Below are 26334 nucleotides of genomic sequence, written 5' to 3'. Positions count from 1 at the left end.
TGCTCAATCCTTGTCCATTCGTCCTGAAATATACTAGCTAGAAATGCGATTGCTTTATAAAAAAGAGAACCATTTTGAAAAAAATAGTTTATGCAACATACGCGGTTTTGCGCTTTAAACGAGGATAAACATACACACATATATATGCATACCTATCTACTTATGCTGGATTTCCACTAGGCATTCAATGGCAAAAATGACCAATGTCGAGCATTAAAAAATAATCGTGTCATTACATTAAAAAAAAATGTCATTAAGTTCATTTCCACATGGCATTTTTTTTAAATGGCATACATAAATTTTTTGTAATTTCAATGCCTAGTGGAAATTCGGCAATACACTCGCATTCATTCACTGGTACATATGTATATGTAGACGAACGTGAACTTAAACCGTTGAAAGCGTTGCCAATGCAGTGAAGGTGGGAAGGATAAATACAACCATCCTTATGAATGTAAGTTCTTAAGTTCCCATATGCGCACATTAGGCAGGATCGGTCCCCATTAAAAACTAAAGTGTTTTTCCAGACGACATCCAGAACGATAACCTAAGCTAAATATATAATTAAAACCAAAAGTATACCAAACTCTAGACTTTAAGTATTATAATTAAAATAAAAATTCATATCTTAGTTTTTTCATCCAGTATTTTATGATTTTTTATTTTTTAGGAACTTAGGTTTTATATTCCGAAAAAAAATGGGAAAAGTTCCGAAAAGTTTTTAAAAAACCTCACAATGTGCGGAAAAAGTATTCCCAAGTTACGAAAAAAAAATTAAATTTCAGAAAACTCCCAAAAATATTCCGAAAAATTTTGAAATGCTTAGACATCAGAAAAACATACTAAATCATTAGATTGTTTTAAAATTTCTACTGCTCGTAATGTCCCGAAACACCTGAAAATCTTCCATAATCTCTACATTTCAGAAAATTCTCGAAAATCTTATATGAAAGGTCTTGAAAAATCCCGCAAATCTAACGCTCGAAAAATTACAAAAAACACTTGAGCAAACTCTTCATATAAATAACGAATAAAAAAATATCAGGGCAAAAATATATTTTTTTGTTTTTTTTGTTCAATATAAGTATAAGCTTAGATTGGTCAGGTGCGGCTTTCATAATAACTTGCCTTTAAGGATAACGCCCAAATACTTCTGCCTATTACAGGTGACAAATGAAACGCCACCGCTGTCCCGGTTCCGATTAAACAGCTATATAGTAGATTATTCGGGAGATGGGGCTATCTAATTTCATCTCATTTTGGAACATAGTCTGCAAAACCAATAAAACATATTTAGATAAAACAAAAAAATGAAGAAGAAACCTTGCATTTTTCCAGCTTGGCTGGGTTGAAAATTGTTATGACACTTATGTAAATCCTCCATAAGAAAGCTTTCAAATTGATCGCCGTTTAGGAATATTTTTTTCGCGACCCAACCTAATAAATACATGTACACATATGCTCGCGTACTCGCTTGCATATTGGTTACTACAGGCATCCTTAAGACACGCTTAATGATGTACTTCCTTTAATGGCAACGACAACAGCATTAATCAGGTTCGCAAACGCGTAAGTATCTACTTATGTGTGGATTGCAAATGCTTCAAAATTAACGTCGTAATGCAGTGGAATGAAGAAAGCATATGAAATGCCGTAACATAACGGAAATAATGTAAAGCGGGTTAAGATTATAGCGCGCATTTAAATATTTTCCTCTCTCTCTCTCTCTCTTGAGATATGCTTAAAAGCTGATAACGTCAGTAATGCGTTGCCTAGGAATGCTATTTAAGTGGTGCGCATCGAAGCTAAAAGTGGTGAAGACAATTATTTTTGAATTAAAAAGTCTATGACTTCGGCAGCGAAACATTCGCAATGTGTACGTTAAGCCTTTATCATATGCCTGGCGAAGAATACTAAGCTGTCAATGCTAATTGAAGGATTAGAAAAACAATTCGGAGTACACAAGAGAACAAAATCCGATTATTTATGTAACGATATGGATAACGATGTCGTTATGGTTATGATATTTACATGTCGGAAAAAAGTACATACGTTATTGATACCAAAATCAATATAATAGACTGTTCCAATAATATATGGAAAAAAAGTTGTTTGCAAATTTTGATATACATAACCATTATATGTGCTTTTTACCCTAAATAACATACTTTTAGTTGAAGCTTTAGTAAATAACTTGAATTATGTATGGCTACCAAATCGTCCATAAAAACTTTGGAATTGCGAAAAATTCTATTTGTTTCCCATATTTTAAGGCATTTCCTAGCAAGTCTTCATCTTAAAATTTTTAATAGACGGCAGGATTTCCCCCAAGAAGATCGAAAAATTTAATTAATGGATAAATTACACTGGCTTTGTAAGGGTGTATTACAAGGCTGCAAAACGATATATTTTCTAGTCGAATAATTTGTGTTTGTCCTAAAAATTTGCTATTGTAGAACATTTTTTAATTGGTCTGACAGGGCGTATGATGAACATTAAATTATTCAAGTCAACTTTTATAACCAACTAGATCTAATCCCCTGAATTCAATTTGAGATTTAAACCAGGTGACGACGCCATAATAACTCACTGAAATTATTGAATAGTTTGAATTTAAATTTTTAAATAGATAGCACCTCTTTGGTCTGACACTCATATTGTATTCCTATAATTCAACACATGTATAGCTTAAAAATAAAGCCTTCTCAAGATTCTTTTGATTAATATCTATACTGTAATAACTCATTTCACTTATTAATTATATTTCAATTTAGTTTTAAAACAGGTGGTAACCCTCTTCAAATACCTCAGTAGTTTCTACATGTTCAGGCTGAACATTTCTAAACACCCTTAAGTTGAACCCTTTAATTTGAGTATAACTAATTTAAATCCGACTTTTAAAACAGGTGTCAACTCTCTCAAAAATATTTTCCAAATAAAACCGTATTAAACTCCTTTGTTCTGACACATATACATATTCAATTACCAAATTCCCTTAATTCAAGTACACTGCCGGAACAAAGTATTGGCACAGCAAATTTTTCATAATATACGCAACAATTTTTATTATAGTATTTTTCCGCCAATTTTGTATAAAAATATGATTCATTCAACAACAAAAAACATAAATATATAATTCCTAAACTTTGTGCAAAACTCGCGAAAATTCAGCAAATTTTCATCCGAATTTTAAACTTTTTAATATGATTTTTTAGAATTAGCCCATTAGATTCTAATAAAAACTGAAAGTTCGGAGTTAGTCAAAAATCGCATTGATTTTTGAGATGTTTTTGTTGAAGATGTTTTGCATTTTTTCCATATAAATTAATTTCGAAAAAATTTTTGTATGGAAGAGACTGCGTGAAAAAACTGGCTAGGTGGTTGGCGAAACGTTGCCATGTGTTTTTTCTAAAAAACTGTCGAATAGTTCACATTTTCGCACTTTCGCTCAAACGCACACAGTTTAGCAATAAAGAGTGAACTCTAGTATTATGTTTGGCTGAACTTTTCCCAACGGACCTCTGAACAGTCAGTTATGGTTGTACACAGATTTAAGTATTATCAAAGAAATTTAATACTCGGAATTTATAATCCTGATAAAACTAAATATTTACCTGCTTTCATAAACATTCTACCTGATGTCAAGCTAAGTAATTGGTTCCTCTGGTCTTTCCACGCAGGCGATCAACCTGGGCATCGTGTCGTATACTTAACGAGCAAATGAAATATCTTCATACATACATATATACACATGTATGCATTATACATACAATACATAAGCATCCGCTTATGGGCAAGACTTCCATTTTTATAAGACTAGGCAAAATATAAAAAACACGTGTTTTTAGAAAACATTCAATTAGCTTCAGAATAGAGTTGCCTCTTTCCATATTAAAATTTCTTCACTTAGGTCGCAAAATTCTGAGAAAACTTAATCTTTATTACGAGACGAATAAACTTTCAAATACACAGCAATAAACTTAAAGTATGGGTTAAAAACGCCAACATCGGAGCCGCGGAACTGACCAACAAAAAACTCAGAGTATTCAGGGAAAAACAACCGCGTAGCTTTAAGGGAAAGAAAAGTTAGGGAGAAGAGTGCAGAAACCACAAGTCGGTGCAGTTCACTGAATTGATAAAATTTATGTACTGGAAATAAGCAGACGTCCATCTGCATCTGCAATGGCATCAACAACTACTAGAACAACAACAACGCGCGCGCGAGTACTAAATGCTACAGGGGCAAGTAAATATGCAAATAGTAGAAGCGAGAAATGAAGTAAAATAAATCAAAAATCGCAAGAAAAGCGAAGAACAAAAATAAAAACAAGAAATGGATAACGAAATGGTTAGTTGAAATCGCCTTCAAGTAAAATATTTATGTAAAAGTGATGGTAGACTGACAGACAGATATACATACATATGTATATACAGACGCCCATTGTGTGTCTGCGCTTAACACACCGGCCAAGCTAAAGCTGCCTGCAACTGCATTCACCTGGCGACAGTAGGTGGATATTTGCTTCTTTTCAAAAGGTTTTTCATGGTGGATTGAACAATGTCGAGCATAGCAAGAGATGGCAAGAGAAATACTATGCAACGCTGTAAATATATTTAAAGGACGTAAAAAATAATACCAAAGTAATGCAAAATAACACCTGTTTGTGCTCGAAAAAAAGCAAAAGTTGTTACAATTGAGAGCTGTTTTTTTTTTTAAATAATAAAAGATTACAACTAGCAAACAAACAACGCACGAATAAACGGACAAGGTTCACTGAAATGAAGTGCATATATGTACGCATACATGAAATAATTTTACTGCAGTTCATCGAAAATCTGCATAGCTTAAATTTCGACATATCAAGAAAGAAAAGCCTAATCATGCATCCGCTTCATCAAATATCACCGCTGCTGGTGCTGGGTGTGCTTCAAGGCGAAGAAATAATTTTGAAAAATCAACTTTATTATACGATAATTTTATGGGCTATAAAACTGATACAAACATTTATTATTCTAAATATTTTGATTAGAAAGTTTTAAATTGTGGTGAAAATTTATTGAATTTTTATAATTTTTGCACAAAGTTTGAAATTGGGATTTATATCTCTTTCCATGGATTTGTCCATTATATTGGACATGCCAGAAAACCATTTCTACGTTCGTTTTGCAGCGTATTTTTTTTAGATCACTTACTCCCATGAAAACAGTAGAATAAAACTGAATTTAATTCCTCTTTGAGATTAAACTCCGATTAAATAAATAAATAAATGCCGATTTGAAGCAAAAAAAAAATTTATATTATTTTTGACCTTTTTAGTGCCCAAATTAAAGGAATATTACCTCAAAAAATCGTTTCATATTTATTCTACCCTAGCAATTGAAAGGTATATGGTGTTTGTGGAATAACTTGCCAGATTTTTATAAAAAAATAATGAACTGCTACAAATTCGTGGACAATTGTATATAGAAAGCCGCTTGCTTCAAGACAAGCCACCTTCTTGGCAACGTTCTTCATAGTGAATACATGCCATAGACCTTAGTAGACACACAAAAATTTCCCCTCTCTCCTTTGCGACCGAAGGCTCTGCAGGAGTTTCTATTTAAATAATCACAATTAATTTTTCCTCCCCACAGGTGTTTGTTTTAAAAATACTTAAATACGCCCCTTTCAAAGAAAATGCACTGCCCAAAAGAAAAACAGATTGGAGCCTGCGCGAAATTCGAATACCGCCTGTTTTTTTTGTTTTTATTTTATTTTTATATTTACGCTGCGCTAAGACAGGAATGCAAGCGAATTTTTGTTTATGGCTTAAATTGAGTTCTTTTTCTTGGCGGCGCAAAGCTTCGCCGCTAGTGGTCATTGTGGTCGCTGCAGCGTTGGCCGCCGCGACCAACGCCATTACTTTTCCTCATTCCCCTGTCTTACATTTGAAAAACAAAAAAAAAACATTGTTAGTGTTTTTGTAACTGCCGTTACCATTGTAATTAATATTCTCAAGCAGCGCAATAAATTTCGAAGCCGCTGATTAATCCTGGCACAGCAAAGTACAAAAAAAACACAGCGCCACCCACTGAAATAGCCAACATACTTGCGTTTCTCTGTAACAAGATGCATAGATACCTGTGTATGTATGCATTTCCACCTACGAATTTTGCCAACAATAAATAAAAGTACGTACAAGTATTTAAAAAAACAAAAGTGAGAGGATAAAGGGACAGGAAAAGCTGCTTTCGCGCGCTTTCATAGCCGTTGCAGCTGCCGTTGGCTTAACAACCGTTGCGGCTGTTGCTATGTAGTAGTTGTTGTTGTTTGGTTTAATTACTCGCGCATCCGAAAATCGCCCGGAAGTCCTTGCAAAATATCGGATTCTGGGCTCAGTTCGCCAGCATCCTGACAACGCTGCGGCAAGTGTTGTTGGCAGCAATTGTTATCGTTGACTGTTGGTGCTATCGGTTTTACTTGATTATTTTCAACGCGGCCTTACTTATGCTCTATGCTAAATATGCACTGACAAAGAGTCCAAATCTTAATCGGTGAAAACGTGTGGTTTTCTATTGTTATTGCGTCGTGCACCCGCCGCCCTACTACTAAAAGCGCACCGCTCTTAATTTTGCCACTTGTTTTTGTTGTAATCTTCTCCATTATTCCCATTTTATTGTTGCCCGACAATAAATTTCTGTAACTGGCTTTTGCGTAACAAATGAGTCTGGTACATGTTTTCGTCGGTGGTCCATGTGTGTAGCGGTGATGGAAAAGTAGGTACAATTGTACTTTCTTCAGCCCCTTTATAATTTGAAAGTACATTCGATAAGTATATAGCATTTTCGGTGCATTTTAATCTTAGCAAAATACATTTTCCTAGAACTTTCCCCTTCTTGCTAAGCCTTACTAAGCACCTGCGGTCAAGAATTATGCTTCGTTCTGACTGACTGTATGCTGGCTCCTAAGTAAACAAAGCCATTCACAGCTTCGAAATAATACATACTGGCAAGAGTATTGTGCTTCCTTTGTTTGTTGGTGGGAGGTAAATTGATGTATGCACTAAACCGATCTCTTTTTCTTCTTTCTTAAGGTTGAGTAAAGGTCCGATAGGTTCAAATGAAATTGCACTAAATGTGAAATAAGTGAAACAGCATTTTCAAATGGAACTAATGAGTCTCGAAACAAATTTTTTTTTCAGACAATCGGGGAAAACTAACACGCGAAAATACACTAGTCTTTTTAGACCGTCTGAAACCGGTTATGTACTATGTATTAGTAAGAGGTTTTTCTATGTGTATCAGACCGAAGTCATACCGCATTTTTCGGGTCTGAAATTGCTGAGGTTGTAGTGTTGGGCAGTATCGATACCAAAACTACTCGGAACTGATTCTCAAAAGGATCGACAACAGCCGATTTTAAAAGAATCGTACTGTGTACTCCAAAATACTCACTACTCATAAAAGAACTCGAAAGTGACCGGGATTAATTGGGGTACTCACAACGGTGTCGTAAGTGTCGTATTGTTGTATGTCGTAAACGTTAAACGCCCAAAAAATATATTAAGGGGGTTTACAAAGTACCACCAAAGGCATATTACGAATTTCCGCAGTGTTAAAAAACCGTTGGTTGTGATTTTAAGTTCTCTAAACATCTATTTAAGCTTTTAAAGTTCACGACATACGACAACAATACGACACCGTACTTAATACTCTCCAAAATACCCGATCTTCAAAAGTAGTAATTTTCGCGACATATGAAGAGACGAAGCGAATGCGAAAGCCTGGCATACATAGAGGGTGTGGACGAGTAAATGTTTCATAAGCATGGTAAAAAGCGCCCCCAGTGAGCGGTGGCAAGTTATTCCAGCACTCAGACAGCGGTTGAGGTAATAGAAAGATTCGTCTTATAAAAAACTTTGTTTGGCCTTCAAAAACTTTGCACTTTGTACGGAGCTTAATGTATTAGAGAAGGTGAACCCCAAAATCAGGCATGGAAGATTCCCGTCGAATTTCAGTCTGTTCAACAGATGTGACGTGATGTGAAATGTGTAACCAAATGCACATACAATTTTTTTTACGAACATTCGTCAGCTTTTAAGTACAATTTTTGCCTCAAATTAAGTACAATTTGAAAATTTGATCTTCCATCACTGGATGTGTAGGTCTATGTTGTTGTTGTTGTTAGGTATTGTTGCGGGATTTGGTTGTACAGTTCGCTTTGCATTTACTGCATATATGTATATGTATGTACATACATACCTAAGTATGCACATACTTGATTTTGCTGTAAACATTCGCATTCCATTGTAATACCACTACGTAGATTCCAGAGATAAAGCCAAATCGCAGCTATACTCGCACACATAAAGGTAGCCAAAATACCAGATGCGCGTGAAAGGATTCAGTGGCGTTTTTGTTAAGGGCTGGCCCATCGAAATTCAAGAGGCGGATAAGTGAAAACGAACTACATAAATCATGTCATGAAATGCAGCATCTCGTTTCAGGTGCAATGCATGTAAGTGGTCTGGGATTTCGTGAATGGAGAGAAATTTAGCGCAATTGGCAAAGCTTATCTTATCCTAAAATTTCAAGCAGTATTTGTACGAAAATACAATAATTAAAGTGCAATCTTCTTCTAAGTGGATTTAAATCAGATAAATAATTATTATTTTTTCTACTAACAGCTGATGTGTATAGAACTCATTTTTGATTTATGTATATCGCACTTAGGGATGCAATAGGGTCGAGTTCGCGCTCCCTGCACAACATTAAAAACCTTTTACGAGATACGATAACCAACTCGGAGGTTAGAGTCATGGCAGAAAATTAGGGAGCTTTGTAGAGGCCACTCCAAGCATCAAGGTTTAAGGGTGCACTGAAGTCTGCAGCATCTGTTCGCCATTTCTGTACATATGTACATATATGCATACTAAAAAATGTACCACCTTCTTTTGATGACAATCACGTCAAACCGACTATGCTTAAGAGCATGCACTTGGAATATTCGGACCCTTAATAGGTGCTTCTGCCCGGCTCATTAATATCCTTGGGAAAACTAAGGTTGACATCCCCGCGATACAAGAAATGCGATGGACGGGCTAAAGCAAGCAATACGTGGAACCTTCCGGCGTCTACCACAGCTGGCTTGTTAACGAACGTGGCTTCGGTGTCAGATTTGTGGAGGTATAAGAGGATTCAATCCCAAAGCACACATTTCTCTTTCATTACGTATCCCGCCGAAGAAGTAGCCGCATTTCAGCGCGCCCAGAAGAACAACTGGCACGATGAGGGGTAACATGACTCTGGTTACAAGACCAGTTCGAACTCGTCTAACAACAACGACGGCAGCCGATATCCAGAGCATTCTTAAATAATGGAGGGAACTCTTCTCCACTTCTTGAGTGGTAACAGTTATAAACTTTAGTACACAGACGATGATGATGGAAGCGAAGTCCCACCGCGCAGCTACCGCGAGGTTCAAATTGGAATTACACGGCTAAGAAACAACAAAGCTTCTGGAGCTGACGGCCTGTCAGCCTAGCTATTCAAGTACGGCGGCGAAGAGCTGATAAGGTGCATGCAGCAGCTATTATGCAGAATATGGTCGGGAATTTGAGTGGCCGACGACTGCAATTGAAGTTTTCTCTGCTCAATCCACAAGAAGGGTGACCCCGCCATATGGGCCAAATACTACGGTCATGTTCTACGAACCTTTTGCTGCTGGGAGTGGACGAAGAAAAAGGCCTCCTCTGCGATGGATAGACTAACAGAGGCAGGGACTTGGCAATTGGCATCATTTGGCGTAAAAGAGAAAGACTGGCATGCTTTTTTGGACTCGGCCGGATAACTTAGGCGGTTATAGTGCCAATCAAGCAAAGTAAGAATCAACTGAAATCATAAATTATTTCATTAAAATGTATTGAAAAATTAATAACAAAGTGCTATTTAAATTAGTTAAGACAGAAAATAGAGCCATCCCCCATTTCTTTATGCTTTTATCTTAACTAATTGCATTGCATTCAAATCTTTTGACTAACTTGATGCAATGATAGTTCCTGCCTGCAATGCTTGCGCAATCAAAAAGGAACATTTCACCTTCCCTTTGCACCCTCAGAGAATATAATGGAAATTTCTTCTAAATGAAGGCATTCAAAGAATGTACCTAATAATTTAATGAGGGACCAACTTGGTTTGCAATCAAAAAAAAAAAAGTTAAAAATCCCTTAAATGCCATCAACACCTACCCAGCCATTCACTGTGCTCTTTGATTGCAATGCAAAACTTTTTCGCAAATTTTCATTCAACACCCTCCAATTGCAATTTATTTCAATTTGAATTAGCTTTATTATTTTGCCCTCCACGTTTTTGAGGTGAAATTTGCCTAATTTACCGCCCGTTATGCAGTTGCTGCTACGCCTAACAGACTGAAAGTATTTGAAAATTCAATTTGAAATTAACGCGAAGAACCAAAGGTGCCGACTGCCATCTACTTCCTGCACTCGCCGGAAGAAATTATTGCACACTAAAGCCAACAAACGAAATTAGCTGGTGCACAATCGGTGAAGGGGCAGCAGGGTCATGAATAGTGCAAGCAAAAAGTTTCACATAAAAGGACAGACAAGTTTATTTGGCAAATTTACGCCAACGGTCAGACGGCAAGCAAGGTGGCGCAAACCGGTGTTTGCTTTGTTTTACTGCGGCTAAAGTCACGTGATAATCGAGTTAACCGAACCACAACAGCCGGATTGAGGATTTGCGGCGCGGCCTGTGTGGATGAGGTGGTATGCGGAAGTAAGCTTGTAGTAGCTCTACAAAGGATTTTTTTTTTTAAAGAGCAGCAGCGTGGCAAAGCTTAACAAAAAAAATATGCAGCTTTTAGTATGCGTACTACATACATACCTATGTATGCATGCATGTATGTATGTGTTGCAAATGAGTACGATCAAAGTGAAAAGTTGTTAGTTTTGCGGGTCTGTAAGCAGCAGCGCAGGTGTATAGTCGAGATACTACGATTCAAAAAAAAAAGAATGAGTGTGTGTAACTGAATGATTTGAAAAGTTCATGTAAAACTTTTTAAATTAAAATTATGAATTTTTACACTTCTCACTCAAGTGTGCTGCTTCATTCGTTCAATATGTGCTCAAGTGCACAAGTGCTGCTCAACTAATATTGAGACTGGGATTAAGGTGTTACAGTTTAAATGCATATGTGTGCAAGCACCTGTACATATAGTCGTATGGAGGAGTGTAAAACGTTACTTTTCATAAGCATGCAAATGAAAAGCTTTACCGTGAAGCATGCGAGTCACCTTTATATGGAAAGTCAATGTATTGGGTCATATAAAAAGTCTCTGCGTTCTGTTGGTCGATGCAAAAAATGTGTACGAATTATCATGATTTTTATTCTAATTAAAAAACGCGGTTTTAGACAGGGCGACTCCCTTTCATGTGACTTCTTTAATCTGATGTTGGAGAAGATAATAAGAGGTGCAGAACTGAACCGCTCAGGAACAATTTACTACAAGAGCGTGCAATTGCTGGCTTATTCCGATGACATCGACATCATCGGTAACAAAAACCGCGAAGTCTGTTCTGCCTTTTCCAAGTTGGATAGGGAAGCAAAGCGCATGGGTCTGGTGGTAAACGAGGACAAGACGAAGTATCTCCTGTCATCAAACAAACAGTCAGCACATTCGCGCCTTGGCACCCACGTCACTGTTGACAGTTACAATTTCGAGAAAGTAGAGAATTTCGTTTACTTGGGAACCAGCATTAACACCGATAATAATGTCAGCATTGAAATCCAACGTAGAATCACTCTTGCCAACAAGTGCTACTTTGGACTGAGTAGGCAATTCAGGAGTAAAGTCCTCTCTCGACGTACGAAAACCACGCTCTATAAGTCACTCATCATGCCCGTGCTGGTATATGGCGCAGAAGCATGGACAATGACAACATCCGATGAGGCGGCTCTTGGAGTGTTTGAGAGAAAGATTTTGCGGAAGATTTACGGGCCTTTACGCGTTGGCGACGGCGAGTACCGCAGACGATGGAACGATGAGCTGTATGAGCTTTACAACGATATGGACATAGTGCAGCGAATTAAAATACAGCGGCTCCGCTGGCTTGGTCATGTCGTTCGAATGGACACCGACGCTCCAGCTCTGAAAGTATTCAACTCGGAACCCGCTGGTGGTAGCAGAGGAAGAGGGAGGCCCCCACTGCGATGGAAAGATCAGGTGGAGAAGGACTTGGCTTCACTTGGCGTTTCCAATTGGCGTCAGTTGGCACAGAGGAGAAACGACTGGCGTGCTTTGCTGAACTCGGCCAAAATCGCTTAGGCGGTTACAGCGCCAAAAAAGAAGAAGAAGAAGAAAAAATTTTCAATTTAGGGGAACTTTATAGAGTTTTTTCTAATTTTTGCACAAAGTTTGAAATACGTATTTATATGTTTTTTTTTTAGATAATGAGCTTTTTTGAAAATTTAATAAACCTTAAACAAACAAAATAAAAATAGTCAAAACTTTTCAAACCCTATTTATTTGTCCGACACTATAAATACTTGTTATATTTCCTGTATCTTAATACATAAAAAACGGTAAATAAATAATAACCTATCCAAAAACTGAGATGTACCAAATTTTTTACAAATTCTACCTCACAGATTTTTTTTATTCCGATCACTGTCTGGCAGACCAAAAAATTATTTATCGCTCAAATACTGAGAAATTCTCTCTGGTAAAATTTTTGTCCGGATTGACGGATTGATATGAACTGCTAAAACTCGGCGAAACGATCCACTTGGTTCTCGACTGTGGACAACTCCAGACCAGATTTGGCAAACAGAAAAGTAGTTAACCAAATTTTTCGCCGACAAACCACAGACATTCCACACCGTAGGCGGAAGCTAGCCGAAAAATGGCAAAAAGTCATAGATAATCACGGTCAATATAATTTTGAAGAACATTTAAATTGCCAAATTTACCCAAAAATCCGCGGAGACTTTTTATATGGCCCTGTGTATTAAATTTTTTCTTTTCTTCTTGTCTACTCGTTTTGGTTGTTATAAAAACATTTCATGCCGGAAATATTCTACATATTTTTCCAGCCCCTCTGTGGCTTTGTGGCCGATGTGATTTGAACATTCCGTAATGTTTAAAAAGTTTGTCTAAACTTTTCATATAAAATTTGCATATTTCATTGCAATCCTTATTGTTATCCCCTTTCGGTATTGCTCGCTTTTGCTTTTGTTGCGGCTTATGAAATTTCAAATTGTATTTGCTGCTAAGCGGATAATTGATTTCCCAACATGAACATTGGGTGCTAAAGATAAAATATACCAACAAATCTGCATACACTAGCCAACTTAACTGTATACCTGCATATTGTTTTTTTTTTTTTTTTGAGAAGACTGTCTCACTCCATTTCCTTACAATTTTTCGAAAATTGAGAGGGTTAGAAAGTTTAGAGCTTAATTTAGTTATTTTGCAATGCAAATATTAAAATATTTAATTTAATATAAAGTGAAGTTGTCGTATGTAAACGAAATGCAGACATCTGTGATCCACTTTGGAAAGTTCAAAATATCTTCTCTTGCCTTTTTCTTATTTAGCGCTGTAAGCGATTTTTGCCGAGTTCAATAGAGTGCCGAATTGCTTCTACAGAGAATTACGCAGCATACAAAGCCACGCTGCAGAAAATAACTACGCGAGCGACTGCTGAGCGATACTGGGTGAAGAGGAGGGAGGAGAGGCGTCTATTTAAAAGGAAGGAACGAGAGGCAGAAATATGCGTGAGAGAGCGACATGCTTGAGATGTAGGCAGACAGGAATGCGGCTCGTAAGCTGTGTCAGAAAATAGGACAACAGTCAAATGGTTGCAAGAGAGGGACTCGAAGATGGAAATTTGGTAGCAGATGTCCAGAGTACACTTGGTGTTTGAGAATAACACTTCTAAAGCTTTTGAATTGCGATAACGACAGCCCATACACCCAGGTCAATGCATGGAAACGATGGTCACGTTGCTTCACTCTACCAAGACGACCGTTGCGCAAATTATCGCGGAATAGGGCTCTTAGTATTGCGTCCGAGGCCCGCAGGACGATACTGTGTGCAAGACTGAAGCCCTTTGTGAACCAACTGATTGGACCTTATCAAAGTAGTGTCAGACCTGGTAATTGCATCATTGACCAGATTTTAAGAGCACGTCAAATCGGAACACACCATATTATTTTTGGAAGCTATCTACATTTGGGATAACCGCACAACGAATACGGCTATGTAGAGTGGCGTTGAGCACAAACTTCAGCTCTGTTCAAATGGGAAAAGACTTCTCCGCGGGTTTCAGATCAGGCGATTAACACTCGTGCGACGCTGAAAGGTATTAAAACTTATAAAAAGAAATAAGTTCTAAAACGAAGCAGAACTTTGCAGAATTTGCAGAAGTTTTTGTATCGGTTCTTGTATGTATTTCGCTAAACACAAAACTAAATTTAAATAGGTAAAATTCCAAGTAACTTTTGACTTGTATTTAGGGCGCAGAAGACAAATCGAGGGAGAAGCTCGGCCAAACACTGACATATCGCGCACCTAGATCTAAAGTGCAATCAACTCAAAAAAAAAAATTGGGCAATTGGGCAAAAAACTACTGTTGTGCCTGTTTTTTGTATTAATTGCGTTGAATCTGTACGATCCACAAGCAGTTAAATTTCCCTCTATGAATTTTTAGTTAGCTCACTTTAGATCTAGGTGTGATATTATTATTATTATCAATTTATTGAATTAAATTTTTCAAAGGTGGCAACCCTCCTCAAACATATTCCCGGCAGTAAACATTCCTGTCGGCCGCTGTGGTGTGGTGGTAAGCAGTGCGCGCTTCCACTCCGCAACGCCTGGGTTCAAACCCTGGTCAAAGCAACATCGCAAAAAATATAGAAAAAAGTTTTTTCTTAACAGCGGTTGTCCGTCGGCAGGCAATGGCAAACCTCCGAGTGTATTTCTGCCATGGAAAACAGCTTCTCATAAAAATACAATCGCCGTTCGGAGTCGGCGTTAAACTGTAGGTCCCTCCGCTTTGTGGGAGAATATTAAGGCGCACGCCACAAATCTGAGGAGAAGCTCGGCCAAACACTAACATATGTGTAAGCGCCAATCTATTATTATTATTAAACATTCCTAAACCTCTTCAATTGGATACCCATATTGCAATATTCAACTCACCTTATCAATTAAATTAAATTAAAATTTCCAAGCAGGTGGCAACCTTAAAAGAAAATCTTTCGGCTGTAAGCCTTTATTTTGACAGGCATATCGCCATATTTACTTTATCTGGTCAACTTAGTTTAACTGCAATTTTCAAAGAGGTGGCAACTCTCCAAGTTTTTTGCTTTCTATATTTTAAATTAGACCTCAAGCAATACATAGGTGAAAACTCCATTCAATTCCATGCATTAGTTTTCGAGTGATGCGCGCACAGACACAGACAGTGTTAGGGCTGTAAAAAAATCTGCGCAATTTATTTTCGGTAAGGCTGATTACCGCCCACTCGTTGCTCTTCACTTTTGTAATTGCTATTATAAGCAATCAAATCCCAGTCATTTTATACATTTCTGGAGCGGTTTTTGCATATCCTTGCCGCTAATTCGTTATTTTCACATCCATTTTCCATTTTTCATTTCAATTTTCAAGTTCATTGCATTGCATTGGTGGAAGCGAAAATCCTCTGTTTTAGTTGGCTGAAAACTTGTTAATTATGTATACTTTAAAACATACACACATACATAAATATAATTGCAGCAAGTAATACGAAACTGTACAACGAAATATTTGCATTAGTAAAACAACAAAAAATTTTAAACCAACAAATAATGGCACTTTAATTGACCGCAATCATGCAAATTTTTATTTTTTGTTCCATTTTTCATTTTATTTGGACTTTTACGGTCGAGTGGGTATTTTTTGCAGTTTGAGCGATTCAAATTAAAATTTCCCTTTCCATTTCAATGCAACTTTTGCCCACTTCACTATGTTGACATTTTGAGTGTTCATTAATGCTTGCAACAATATTTCATTTTGAATTTCTCATTTTGCGCTAAAATTGCAAAATAATGAGTGGCTTTTCAGGCGCGATTAGGTTGAAAGTACATGTTTGCTTTTTTTGCAATTACAATAAATCGTTTTGTTGTGGGCGAAAATTAGAGGGTCAGCTGCATTGAAAGCCACATAATAATCAAGTGCCTGGGAACAGAAATAAAACTTTTAACAATTAAAATTTATTTCTGTTTAAATTATTTCTGTATTTCTGTATAATAAGCCATACAAAACTTGTATCTCATTAATCTGTAAATATAAAATAATCTCAGATTAAAGCGATAACTTTTCAACCACAACAAATTTGACGGCTAATAATACAGATCAACAAAATTTCGTCGTATTTTATCCCAAAAACGAGCCGACCTCATCTTATAGATTTTTTGATGCTGATTTGAAGTGCATTTACAAAATTTTTTAAGCACGTGCAGTTTTTGAGAGAAAAAAAACTGTTGAAGTGGCAAAAATATTTACAAATGGTGTTTGGACGTAGTTTTTCCGAAAAATTATAAAACATTTAGTAAAAAAAACATTAGCAAAGAACATAGCGAACGAGGGCATAGCCACTATGGAGAAATGGTATGATCGGAAATAAAACCTACACATGGTTGCTGACTATTGCTGGACCTTAAAAAGCGATGATAATGCAATCCACAAAAAAATATTTTTGAGGATTTCATTCCAGAACGCGGAAAGTGTTAAGAGACGAAATACTGGCTAATCATGAATCTGGGATATTGATTTGTTCATGAAATCAGTTTGTTTTTAAAAAAAATTCATAGACAGAGATTTTCGTATTTGTGGGAAACCAATTGCATGCCGTTGAGGAACTGAGTTTTTTTTTTTTTTTAATTTTTCACCCCCTTCTACTCAATCCATCGACATGAGATAGAATCCATCAGATGAATTGGGTTTTCATTAAAACGTAGTGATTTTCTTCGGAAAAACTACGTCCAAATTATATTCAAAAAAAAAGATTGAAATTCGCCATTTTTCGACACTTCAAAAGTTTATTCATACGATTATGTTCGAGTACGGCCATGTACGATATGGCGTATGAGTAACATTATTTCCTGCTTCTACTTATTTCATACTAAAAATTATTACATTTTCATTTCACTATGCAAAAGTGGTTTCTTTAGCCACCGATTTTCATCATTAGTGGCTTAATTTTTCGGCAAAATAAATAGCTTTTACACAAATAAGAAAAAATTACAAAAAAGGTATGAGTTTTTAAATTTTTTCGTTCTTAATTTTTTTTCCCATAAAAATGAAGATATCTTGGAAAATGACCTGATCTGGAAAACGGAAAAATAGATCCTTAATCGACGACTCAAATTAAGTTTACGTATTTCAGCATTTTTTTTTTGTTCCATCTCAAAACTTAACATTTTCCCTACAGTGTTATCGGTATTAATGCTGATTCCTAAAAAACGAAATCCCTTACTTGTTTTGAAATGATACTGTCAACAGTAATATGGGTGCCTAGACGCTGCTTGTTCGATGACAGGAGGGAATTCGTTCATTCATTATTCGCTTCCCTTTTCTATCTAATTTCGACAAAGTAGGTGAATTTTCCCTATGTGCAAATAACTACTGGTAATTTTTTTTCTTTCGTAAATCCGAACGTACTTTTAAAAAATTCTAACATCCAGCTCCGTATGATTTTAAACATATTTATATGTAACTATTTAATTTACAAAGTTGGCTCCTCGTTCAGCACCACCGGTTCACCATCCAATTTCCGAATTGTGGGCAAACGTTTTATACATTCTGCGCGCCATGTTGTCTCATCCATGCCTTCGGATATAGGATTGCCTACCACCACCAGGTCCTCGAGGGTTTCCAACTCTTGTAAACGGCTGAGCTCACTCCAATCTTTAATTAAATTATTGCTTATATAAAGCACTTTAAGAGCTTTTAAGACTGAGAGACCCTTCAGCTTCTCGATCAAATTGTAACTAAGCCATAATTCGATGAGCGTATCGCCGACTGCCTCCTGAGATAAAATGAAGAAATAGTTTATTTAAAAAAAGTATAAATAAAATTTCAACGAAAACAACTCACCAATCCTGAGACATTTTTAATATAATTTCGCGACAACGAGAGCACACGCAAATTTTTCATGCCATTCAAACCGAAAATCTTCTCTATCATATTCGTGGACAAGCTGAGACGTCTGTAAAATTGATTAATGTGTTTCATTCGTTTTGCGATACATATTTACATATGTTTTTTTGTACTCAACTTACTCACAGTTGATCAATGTGCTAAGCGTATTGTCCATTTTCTCAACTGGCGGCCATTGAAATTGTAACTCGATTACTTTTGACTCAACGGCACTTTGTTGTTCACGTTCCTCCCAACGTTTCAGAGCTTCTTTGATTGTTGTGGCTTTTGACATTTCTTATGCAAGTTTTTATTTCAAACCAAATTCAAAGAAAAGTTGTTTAAATTAAGTATTTATATTTTTTTTTTTTTTGCAAAACACAGCTAAATTGATAAAGCAAACCGGTTGTTAGGGCGGGTTGTTATTGACATACAACTACATAGTTAATTGGGTGTTAGGAGAAGCAACAAAAAGTGCATACTTACATGTAAGCATATGAATGTACAGTGCTATCTGGGTCGAGTGAACTAATTAATGCAAGACCAGTTCATAGAAAACAGATTGTTCACTAGATCCAGATTGAGTTTTTTGTTCATTAAAATACATTTTATTGCTTTAAAAAGTAGTCACATATTAAGAATAAAAGAAAGTTATTATAACCGTGTGTTTTTTGCGTTCAGGCTCTGAAATGTCAAAATGCTTGAAAAATCTGTAGTATTGACTTCAGCCCATTCAATGCATTTGACAAAAGCGCAGTGCATCTTTTAAAGTTACATTTTTAAGAACTCTGAAATGTCTTCTTTTCCCACAGCTAATGCCAACACATGTTTCTTGTTCTTGCTGTTGTTGTATCGTTGTCGTCAAGCTCTATTAGCGGTAGACCCAGGAAGCGTGCAGCCTCGATGAAATCCGTCCATAAGGCTAGAGACGTTAGCAGGGTGGATTTCAGTGGGCATGCGAAAAGATGGTGCGAGTAATCGGGCGTCTCTCTGAATGCCGGGAATTTATTTGGCACATCAGCATTTATTCTGCTCAGGTATGAGTTCAACAAGTTGGGCTATGGTGGTCCGAGTCTCCCGAGGCAGACTCTGTCTCGTCTACGTCTGGTGGTTGCGTTCTCAGAAAGGCATTCACTGGTCGAGAGTCTATATAACTCGGGACTAGCTCTCTGTGAAAGCCGTTCAAGGCTGTCGGTAAGCTGTTGGGTCCGCAGGTAGTTTTATGAACCCCTTTCGAAGGTTACTCTGAGGATNGAGGACCTTAGTTAGATAGTTCACTCCAGCAGGAGCCAAATTTTTCAGCATCAGCATGCAAATTCCGTCGGGTCCAATGGCTTTGGAGGCTTTCACCTTTCCTATGGCTATCCTTGCTTTGCTGCTGGTGAAAACAAGAGGCGCACTTGGTGCTGGCGGTTTGTGCAGTCTTCTGGTTACTCCACCTTTGGCTTTGTCTGCTGGAGGATGTAGTATAAACTGTCGGCTAAAATAGCTCGCTCATCGCTCCGCTTCAGCAAGAAAATTCGGACGGGGGTCCGAAATGCATCCTGCTGGAAAGAAGCGGCCAGTGACAACCCTGCGGAATTTACGCTCACCTACGTGAACGGTGGCATTTTTTGACGAACATATACGAGCATACACCTGATTTCCCAATTCGTGATTAGCCTTTTTGTTATTAAAATTGTCGTTGCAGTTTTGAACTTGGAAGGAACTGGTTTTAATTTTTGTTCACTCTACAAAGACTCAAAATTGTTCACTCTATAGAGTACTCAATGGAAAAATTTTCATGTTCACTCTTTCGAGGTGTTCGTAGCATCGGGTGTTCGCTCCAGCCAGATAACACTGTATGTACTAGTATAATTTTTCAAAAACCTTCAAGAGGTTACACTTCCCCCAAAGCACAGTGGTGTCAAACTGGAATTTATTATTCAAAAGAATCCAGAGCCTTCATTTTTCACCGATTTAATTTTAATTTATTTAATTTAATGATAGCGTATAAAACTTAGAACAGATTGAATTGAGCTCGATTTTTTAATTTTTATTTCTTATATTAGTATAAATAAATTTTGTGTGCAAAGTGCAGAGAAAGTAGCAATTTTGAAGAAAATTAATTCCCCTGTTGTTGTAAATAAATGTTACATAATATAAATCAAATATACCACATTTGTATAAATGAACTAAAAAGTAAACAAATAATTTCTCCTATATCCATAGAATATTCTTGATAAGTTTTGATTCAAGAATTTTGGCAAAAGTTATTATATGTAAACAATTGATGAGATTTATATGTTATAGACTTGAATCGGTATGAAAAGTAAAAATATTTTTTCATTTAAAGAAAGTGGTTTATTAAAAAGTTTTTTGTTTATTTTTTTTCTTCTTTTTAGTATTTTCTGTATAAAATTTTGCAATATTTAGTACGTTTGTGCGTTTGTTTACTTCACTTAATCATTTCATGAAATGTGGTTACATATAACACACATTTAAGCTCTTCATTAAGGCGCCGAACAGTGGTATTTCCGAGAAAAAAAAATAAAATTTTTTGAGTATTAAATTTTTATACTTGAATCAGGGGCGCACCCAGGAATAAATTTTGGGAGGGGTTTACTTCTGAAAATTCTGTAATAAATAAATTAACTTTTTGAAGTTTCATAAATTGCACTTTATTTACATAAAATTAACAAAGAACTCTAACATTTTTAACCGACTTCAAAGAAGGGGGGAGGTTATCAATTCGTCGGAATATTTTTTTCTTTTTTTTATGTATGCGACTACATAACTTTGGACCACGATTTCAATAACTCTTTTTTTATCGGAAAGATGGTAGTTCAAGGGTCGTCCCGTAATTTGAAAATTACTTGTTTGGTATAAAGTTCTATAAACACTAGATCGATGGCTGAGTGGAAGATCGACCTATCTGGGCAGCCAGTTCGAAAACGCTCTATCTCAAAAAACTTTACAAGAACGCCCAATTTCAGAATTTAATTGAAAAACACCCTATCTCAAAATTCGGTTCAAAAATGCCCTATCTCACTTCAAAATGTAAAAAGTTTTTTGAGATAGAGCGTTTTCGAACTGGCTGCCGAGATAGGTCGATCTTCCAAATTGTTCATTTTCCTCGATTTCTGGTTTTCGATGCGGATGGTGATTCTTCACTATTACCTCATTTTTTAATATTGCGAATACCGAAAAAAACTACCTCAACTTGTATTTTTATAATGCAGCTCATTTTGGTGCAACGAATTCGAAGTTGGCAAATTAAATCTTCGAATCCTTGTTAAGTACATATCAGTGGTAAACTCTTTTAGGCTGTAAAGTGCAAAAAACAACAGTAAGTGAGTATGCATTGCATATTTTTAGGACAATATTTTCATTCACAGTTAAACTTTTAAGAGCTCTCAAGAAAAACCAATAAATCATATAAAATGACGCACAAGAAATGGAAAAGAAATTTTCTTCTATCAAAATTTCTTAAATCAGTTTGCAAGTCTCAAGAAAGAAATGCTCGTAAATTTATTACTTTAAGAAAATTTCAAAATTAATTAAATTGTCTAAAATGCTAGACTTTTTTGAACAGTAAATTCCAGTTTTGTACCACTGTGATCGTCGAAAAAATAGGTCAAAGAGTAAACTTTTTTCTGGTGCAGATATGAAGTTTATAAAAACACCGATAAAATTATAAAATGGCGGAGATATGAGAGGGCTGAATTATATAAATGTATAAACGTATTTTCAGCAGTGCATTATTTGTAAGAGGTGCGTATTTAATATGAGAGAAACAAGGGGGCATTGAATTTTTTGCGGTTATAGATTGTCGATTACGTGGGAGAAAAAAATTCTTCACCTGTGGACATAATTAGGGTTTAACGGTATTTTTAAAACAGGAGTAAAAAACCGTAATTGCACTATCTTAAAAATAAACCACTAAAGGTGTGTGTGTGTGTGTGTGTTCCTCTTCCTTGCAAGACTGCTATAAAAGTCACATTTCCCAACTTTTCAGTACAGTATTTTTTTAGGCTCGATACCGTTTTTGTTTTAACTTACTCTTTTGCAATGAACGCCATACAGCCAAAATCAAATTTCATTTGCTTCACTTCATTACCGGTGAAATATTTCAAATTTATCGGCATATGCCTGCAGCCACCGGAAATGTTAAGTATCAAGTGCGCTAGAGTTGTAGCAATGGTGTCTATCATTATATTGTTTCTACATCAATTCCTTTATTTGTTTACACCGGAACTTACCTTTTCCGAAAGAATTGAAGCTATTGGGATTCTGAATTATACAAATGTTGCTATCGGAAAGATATTCTCTCTAATCTACAATCGTGGACTGCTACTGAAAAATTACTGCGAATTGGAGCGTATTTACCCTAGCGTAGCTGTGGAGCGTCACTATAAACTTGGTCGCTACTTGCGTATTTACGCGCGCGTTAAATCCTTCCTCCACACTTTCTTTGTATATATATTAATTGCATATTTACTTTTTCCTATTGCGCATTCTTTCTACGATTTATTTTCTACCGGTGCGTACACGTACCGCATGCCTGCAATGTTTTGGTATCCTCTGTCAGTGGAGGAATCGCTGTTGGCTTACCTATTTTATATCTCACTTCAATGTGTTTCATGTTGTTGTGCCGCCATAGTTATATTAAGCGCTGATTTATGCCTCTATAACACGGTTGCACAATTATTATTGCACTTGGATATGTTAGCTCAGCGTATACTCGAACTGCAACCAGCTGAAAAAGGCAGCATGCGCGCTTTGAAAGCGATCATCGAATACCATCAAACAATTTTGCTGTGAGTGATGGTTAGTGCAGTGTATAGATTTATTTTATCTCTGTTACTGTCTAGGCTAGCACAAGATGTGAACGACATATTCGCACCATCAATCATTTTCAGTTTGGCCTCTTCATCATTTATACTATGCTTTAGTGCCTATCAGCTATTGGGCGATGTATCCTTCGTTTTCGGAGCGAAAGTGCTACTCCTGCTTTGTTATGAAATGAAACAAGTGGTTATCACTTGTTATTATGGCGACAAACTGATAGAGAGCGTAAGTGCTGGGTTCGTTTACGCTTTTAACTATATTGCATTAAATGTATTTCTGTTGTTGGTAGAGCTCACGTGTGTTTGATGTGCTTTACGCTCATGATTGGACTTTTGGCTCTCCGGCATACAAGCGATTGGTCCTGATAATGATGCTTCGCACACATAAGCCCATTGCTTTAAATGTAGCTGGTATAGCAGACGTCTCGCTAATTACACTAAAACAGGTAAGTAAGCTTGTCAAACGCCTTTCAGCATAATTATAATCTTTAAGGACTGTTCATATTTTGGTTGCAGGTCCTGAGCACCGCTTATCAAGTATTCGCAGTTCTGAAGACAGCCTAAACTAAACAATCTTGTTTGTTGTGAAATCTACCAACATACATATTTGGTATTTCAAATTTACATATTTATTAATTAAATACAATAGATGGTTTCAATATTCAATGTAGAATCATATTTCTCGTGTTTTACATATGCATATAATTCAAAATAAGAGCTTATGCTGTCTACATATTGCCCGCCCAATTACTCTGAGTAAACGCTTAACGCCTGTCCGTTTTACCCGTACCACGTTTGCCAGAGTACAAATGCTTGGGCATCTTGGTACCGATGAAACGATCGGCTTCGCCCTTCAATCCCAGTCGTGTCACCTTCTTAGCAATGTCTCGTTTCGCCATCAGTTGGGCCTTCTTCTTCATCGCCACATTCTTAACGCCCAATGTGTCTCGAGATGGCGCCCGTTTCAGTGGCTGCCCGGTCTTTTTCACTATAGCCGAAGATTCTTTGTCTAGCAATGGTTTCTTTAACTCCTTCGTACCAACTGCCACAACACTGCGGCGGAGATCGACAACCGACTTAGTAAAGTTAGCATTTTCGGTACCAGACATGTCGACACCAAGGTTCTGCATTGTTTCACGCAATTTAGCCACCGAACGATCACGCACCTTCGGCTGCTTGTGACGTGGCATCGCCGGCTTATTCTTTTTGGAAGCCAAGCGGCGGTCGTCGCGCAACTGGAAGCGTTTGCCGCGAATTTGTTTCGCAATTTCGCGAATTTCCTTCAGTGTCTCATCCATGGTCATATCAGGTGGAGCATAAACACCGCCTTCTTCACGAATACCCTCTGCGAGTTCAAGTTCTTCCAATTTCGAGAAGATGTCTGGGTCAATATAGTCGGCAATATTGTGGCCATCCCAAAATTCTGGTATAACATCGTAGCGTTCCTCTTCGGGTATTTCGCTGTAGTTCTTCTGTAGATCCAAAATATAGTCATCACCCATTTCCTCTTCGATTTCTTTTTCAAGTTTACGTTTACGCTCAGCTCTTTCCGCGTTCTTTTCAAGACGAGCCAGTGCTTGCTGGGGTATACATGGCGCACGATCTTTTTCATCACGCGGCGTGGGCATTGCTACATGCAGACGATTTAGGATATTATCTACTTTTTTTGTGCGCATCTTTTGATCAACACGGAACGAGAGCAGACGCTCGCAGGCTTCCATTTTTACTTCCATTACGCCTTCCTCATTTACGGTAGAAGTGAACATGACCGGCACACTCTTATCCTCTTGCAATTTGGTAATAATAGCGCGACGTTCTTCTGACAAATCTTCAAGACCAAGAATGTCGATTTTGTTGATCGCCAATATCAGTGGCTTATTTGTGAACAGAGGTTTAATGCTCTCGAAGAGTTGCACTTGTTCTTCTAGTGAATGCCCGCACTGCTCGGAAATATCCATAAAGTACAAAACACAGGCACGCAAGTGGGCTAGTGCTGTAATGGCTTGCATTTCTATGACATTGCGTTCCTCTAATGGATGATCCAATATACCGGGTGTATCGATAACCTAAAAATTAAAACACGTTTAAAAAGTTATAACCGACTGTCTTGCTAATAAAATAATAATTTATTAAAAAGTGCATTTCCATTAACTGAAAAATGTATCAAATCAAGATTCAGAACTTTTCTTACCCAGTAATTGAACTATGAAATTTCTCATAAAATTTTTAATTTTCTAATTTTCCACTTTTTGCTTAAAGGAAATCCGAAAATATTTTATGCTTTTACCAAACTAATTGAATAATTTAACTCACCTGCCAGCGCAAATATTTGTAGTCTGTGTGCCCAACATACAACGATTTGGTGGTGAAAGCATAAGGCTGCACTTCTACATCGGCACGCGTAATTTTATTGATGAACGAAGACTTGCCTACATTAGGGAAACCGCAAATTATTATCGTCCGCGAATAGGGATCAATTGTGGGTAAACGCGACAGATGTTGACGCACTTGCTCCAAATATGTAAGATTGCTTGCTTGCTTCTTTAAAATGGTTGCCATACGACCCAGAGCTGCTTTCTTCAGCTGTTTACAGCGATAAAGCGAATCGCCATATTTCAATAAACGAACATAGTCCTTAGCGACACTGTAGTTTTAAGCAAAGAAATTACAATTTAGTCATGTCTTTAAAAGCATTTGTAGAATTACTTACTTGTCGATGAGATGCCTGGCAGTATTGAGTTGACCTAAAGCTAATTTGTAATGGTCCTTATCGTACAGCACATTCATCAAATCAGCATAGAAGGGATGCACATCGTCCAGTTTCGGGAAGTCCTGTATTATCTGTGACAGACGGTCATGAAAGTTCTGTTGTGTATATTTGACTTTGCGTGTGTAGAAGGCACGAATACGCGAAATCTTGTAGCCCTTGTGCACAACAGTGGGAGTCTTTCGTTGGGTCTTCGACAACATTATATCAATGAAGTCCTGCCATTATTAATGTAAACAAATTGTCGATATTAGTAAATAATTAATTTACAGTGTTTGTAAACACAAAAAAAGCGACGTGGAATGAGGTTATGTCCAGGGGGTTCCACAAGCACAGCGTGAACACCAATTTCCTCGTTGGTTTTTGTTGAAATCGAAGCACTTTTTCGGTACGTACCTTTGCTGGCGGGACCACCATAATCTTCTTAAAGTTGTACAAACTCATTTTGATATGAAAATTATATTTTTTCACGAGAGAAATTAAAAAATCAAAGCGATTGCGTTGCGCAGCAAATACACGCGGTGCAATGCAAATCGAAAAAGGAATGAATGACAATTCCA

The 26334-nt window shown here is 37.0% G+C and overlaps 3 protein-coding genes across 3 annotated transcripts; 1 reads left to right on the top strand and 2 right to left on the bottom strand.

Annotated features, from left to right (window-relative positions):
* Positions 1-17367: 17367 nt before the first annotated feature.
* On the bottom strand, positions 17368-18518 carry ODA-Dnal1 (Outer dynein arm dynein axonemal light chain 1). Its single transcript, XM_017610175.1, has 3 exons — positions 18322-18518; positions 18137-18248; positions 17368-18068 (listed from the first exon to the last, which is right to left on the bottom strand). Exons 1-3 carry the CDS (start codon positions 18471-18473, stop codon positions 17766-17768), a joined length of 567 nt encoding a protein of 188 aa, XP_017465664.1. The 5' UTR covers positions 18474-18518; the 3' UTR covers positions 17368-17765.
* A 3079-nt stretch (positions 18519-21597) lies between these two features.
* On the top strand, positions 21598-23659 carry LOC108358652 (putative odorant receptor 85d). The gene is made up of 4 exons (XM_017610098.1): positions 21598-22977; positions 23032-23233; positions 23298-23453; positions 23524-23659. The coding sequence occupies exons 1-4, from the start codon at positions 22229-22231 to the stop codon at positions 23569-23571; spliced, it is 1155 nt and encodes a 384-aa protein (XP_017465587.1). The 5' UTR covers positions 21598-22228; the 3' UTR covers positions 23572-23659.
* A 1-nt stretch (position 23660) lies between these two features.
* Non1 (nucleolar GTP-binding protein 1) lies at positions 23661-26326 on the bottom strand. Its single transcript, XM_017610087.1, has 4 exons — positions 26171-26326; positions 25718-25992; positions 25321-25651; positions 23661-25073 (listed from the first exon to the last, which is right to left on the bottom strand). The coding sequence occupies exons 1-4, from the start codon at positions 26216-26218 to the stop codon at positions 23772-23774; spliced, it is 1956 nt and encodes a 651-aa protein (XP_017465576.1). The 5' UTR covers positions 26219-26326; the 3' UTR covers positions 23661-23771.
* Between the last annotated feature and the right edge of the window lie 8 nt (positions 26327-26334).

Source organism: Rhagoletis zephyria, unplaced genomic scaffold (assembly GCF_001687245.7).
Source record: "Rhagoletis zephyria isolate East Lansing unplaced genomic scaffold, Rhagoletis_zephyria_1.1 Rzeph_scaffold_00011, whole genome shotgun sequence".
NCBI lineage: Eukaryota > Metazoa > Arthropoda > Insecta > Diptera > Tephritidae > Rhagoletis > Rhagoletis zephyria.
The sequence above is the reverse complement of the archived record's forward strand: the minus strand, read 5'-3'. Positions and strand labels throughout refer to the sequence as shown.

Coding starts and splice junctions, on each gene's coding strand:
- ODA-Dnal1 (XM_017610175.1), bottom strand. CDS start 18,473: ATGTCAAAAGCCACAACAATCAAAGAAGCTCTGAAACGTTGGGAGGAA. Junction 18,249..18,321: donor AGCACATTGATCAACTGTGA/GTAAGTTGAGTA, acceptor TCAATTTTACAG/ACGTCTCAGCTTGTCCACGA. Junction 18,069..18,136: donor TTAAAAATGTCTCAGGATTG/GTGAGTTGTTTT, acceptor ATTTTATCTCAG/GAGGCAGTCGGCGATACGCT.
- LOC108358652 (XM_017610098.1), top strand. CDS start 22,229: ATGAACGCCATACAGCCAAAATCAAATTTCATTTGCTTCACTTCATTA. Junction 22,978..23,031: donor TACCATCAAACAATTTTGCT/GTGAGTGATGGT, acceptor GTTACTGTCTAG/GCTAGCACAAGATGTGAACG. Junction 23,234..23,297: donor GCGACAAACTGATAGAGAGC/GTAAGTGCTGGG, acceptor TGTTGTTGGTAG/AGCTCACGTGTGTTTGATGT.
- Non1 (XM_017610087.1), bottom strand. CDS start 26,218: ATGAGTTTGTACAACTTTAAGAAGATTATGGTGGTCCCGCCAGCAAAG. Junction 25,993..26,170: donor TGGTGGTCCCGCCAGCAAAG/GTACGTACCGAA, acceptor TAATAATGGCAG/GACTTCATTGATATAATGTT. Junction 25,074..25,320: donor ACAAATATTTGCGCTGGCAG/GTGAGTTAAATT, acceptor TTTAATTTTTAG/GTTATCGATACACCCGGTAT.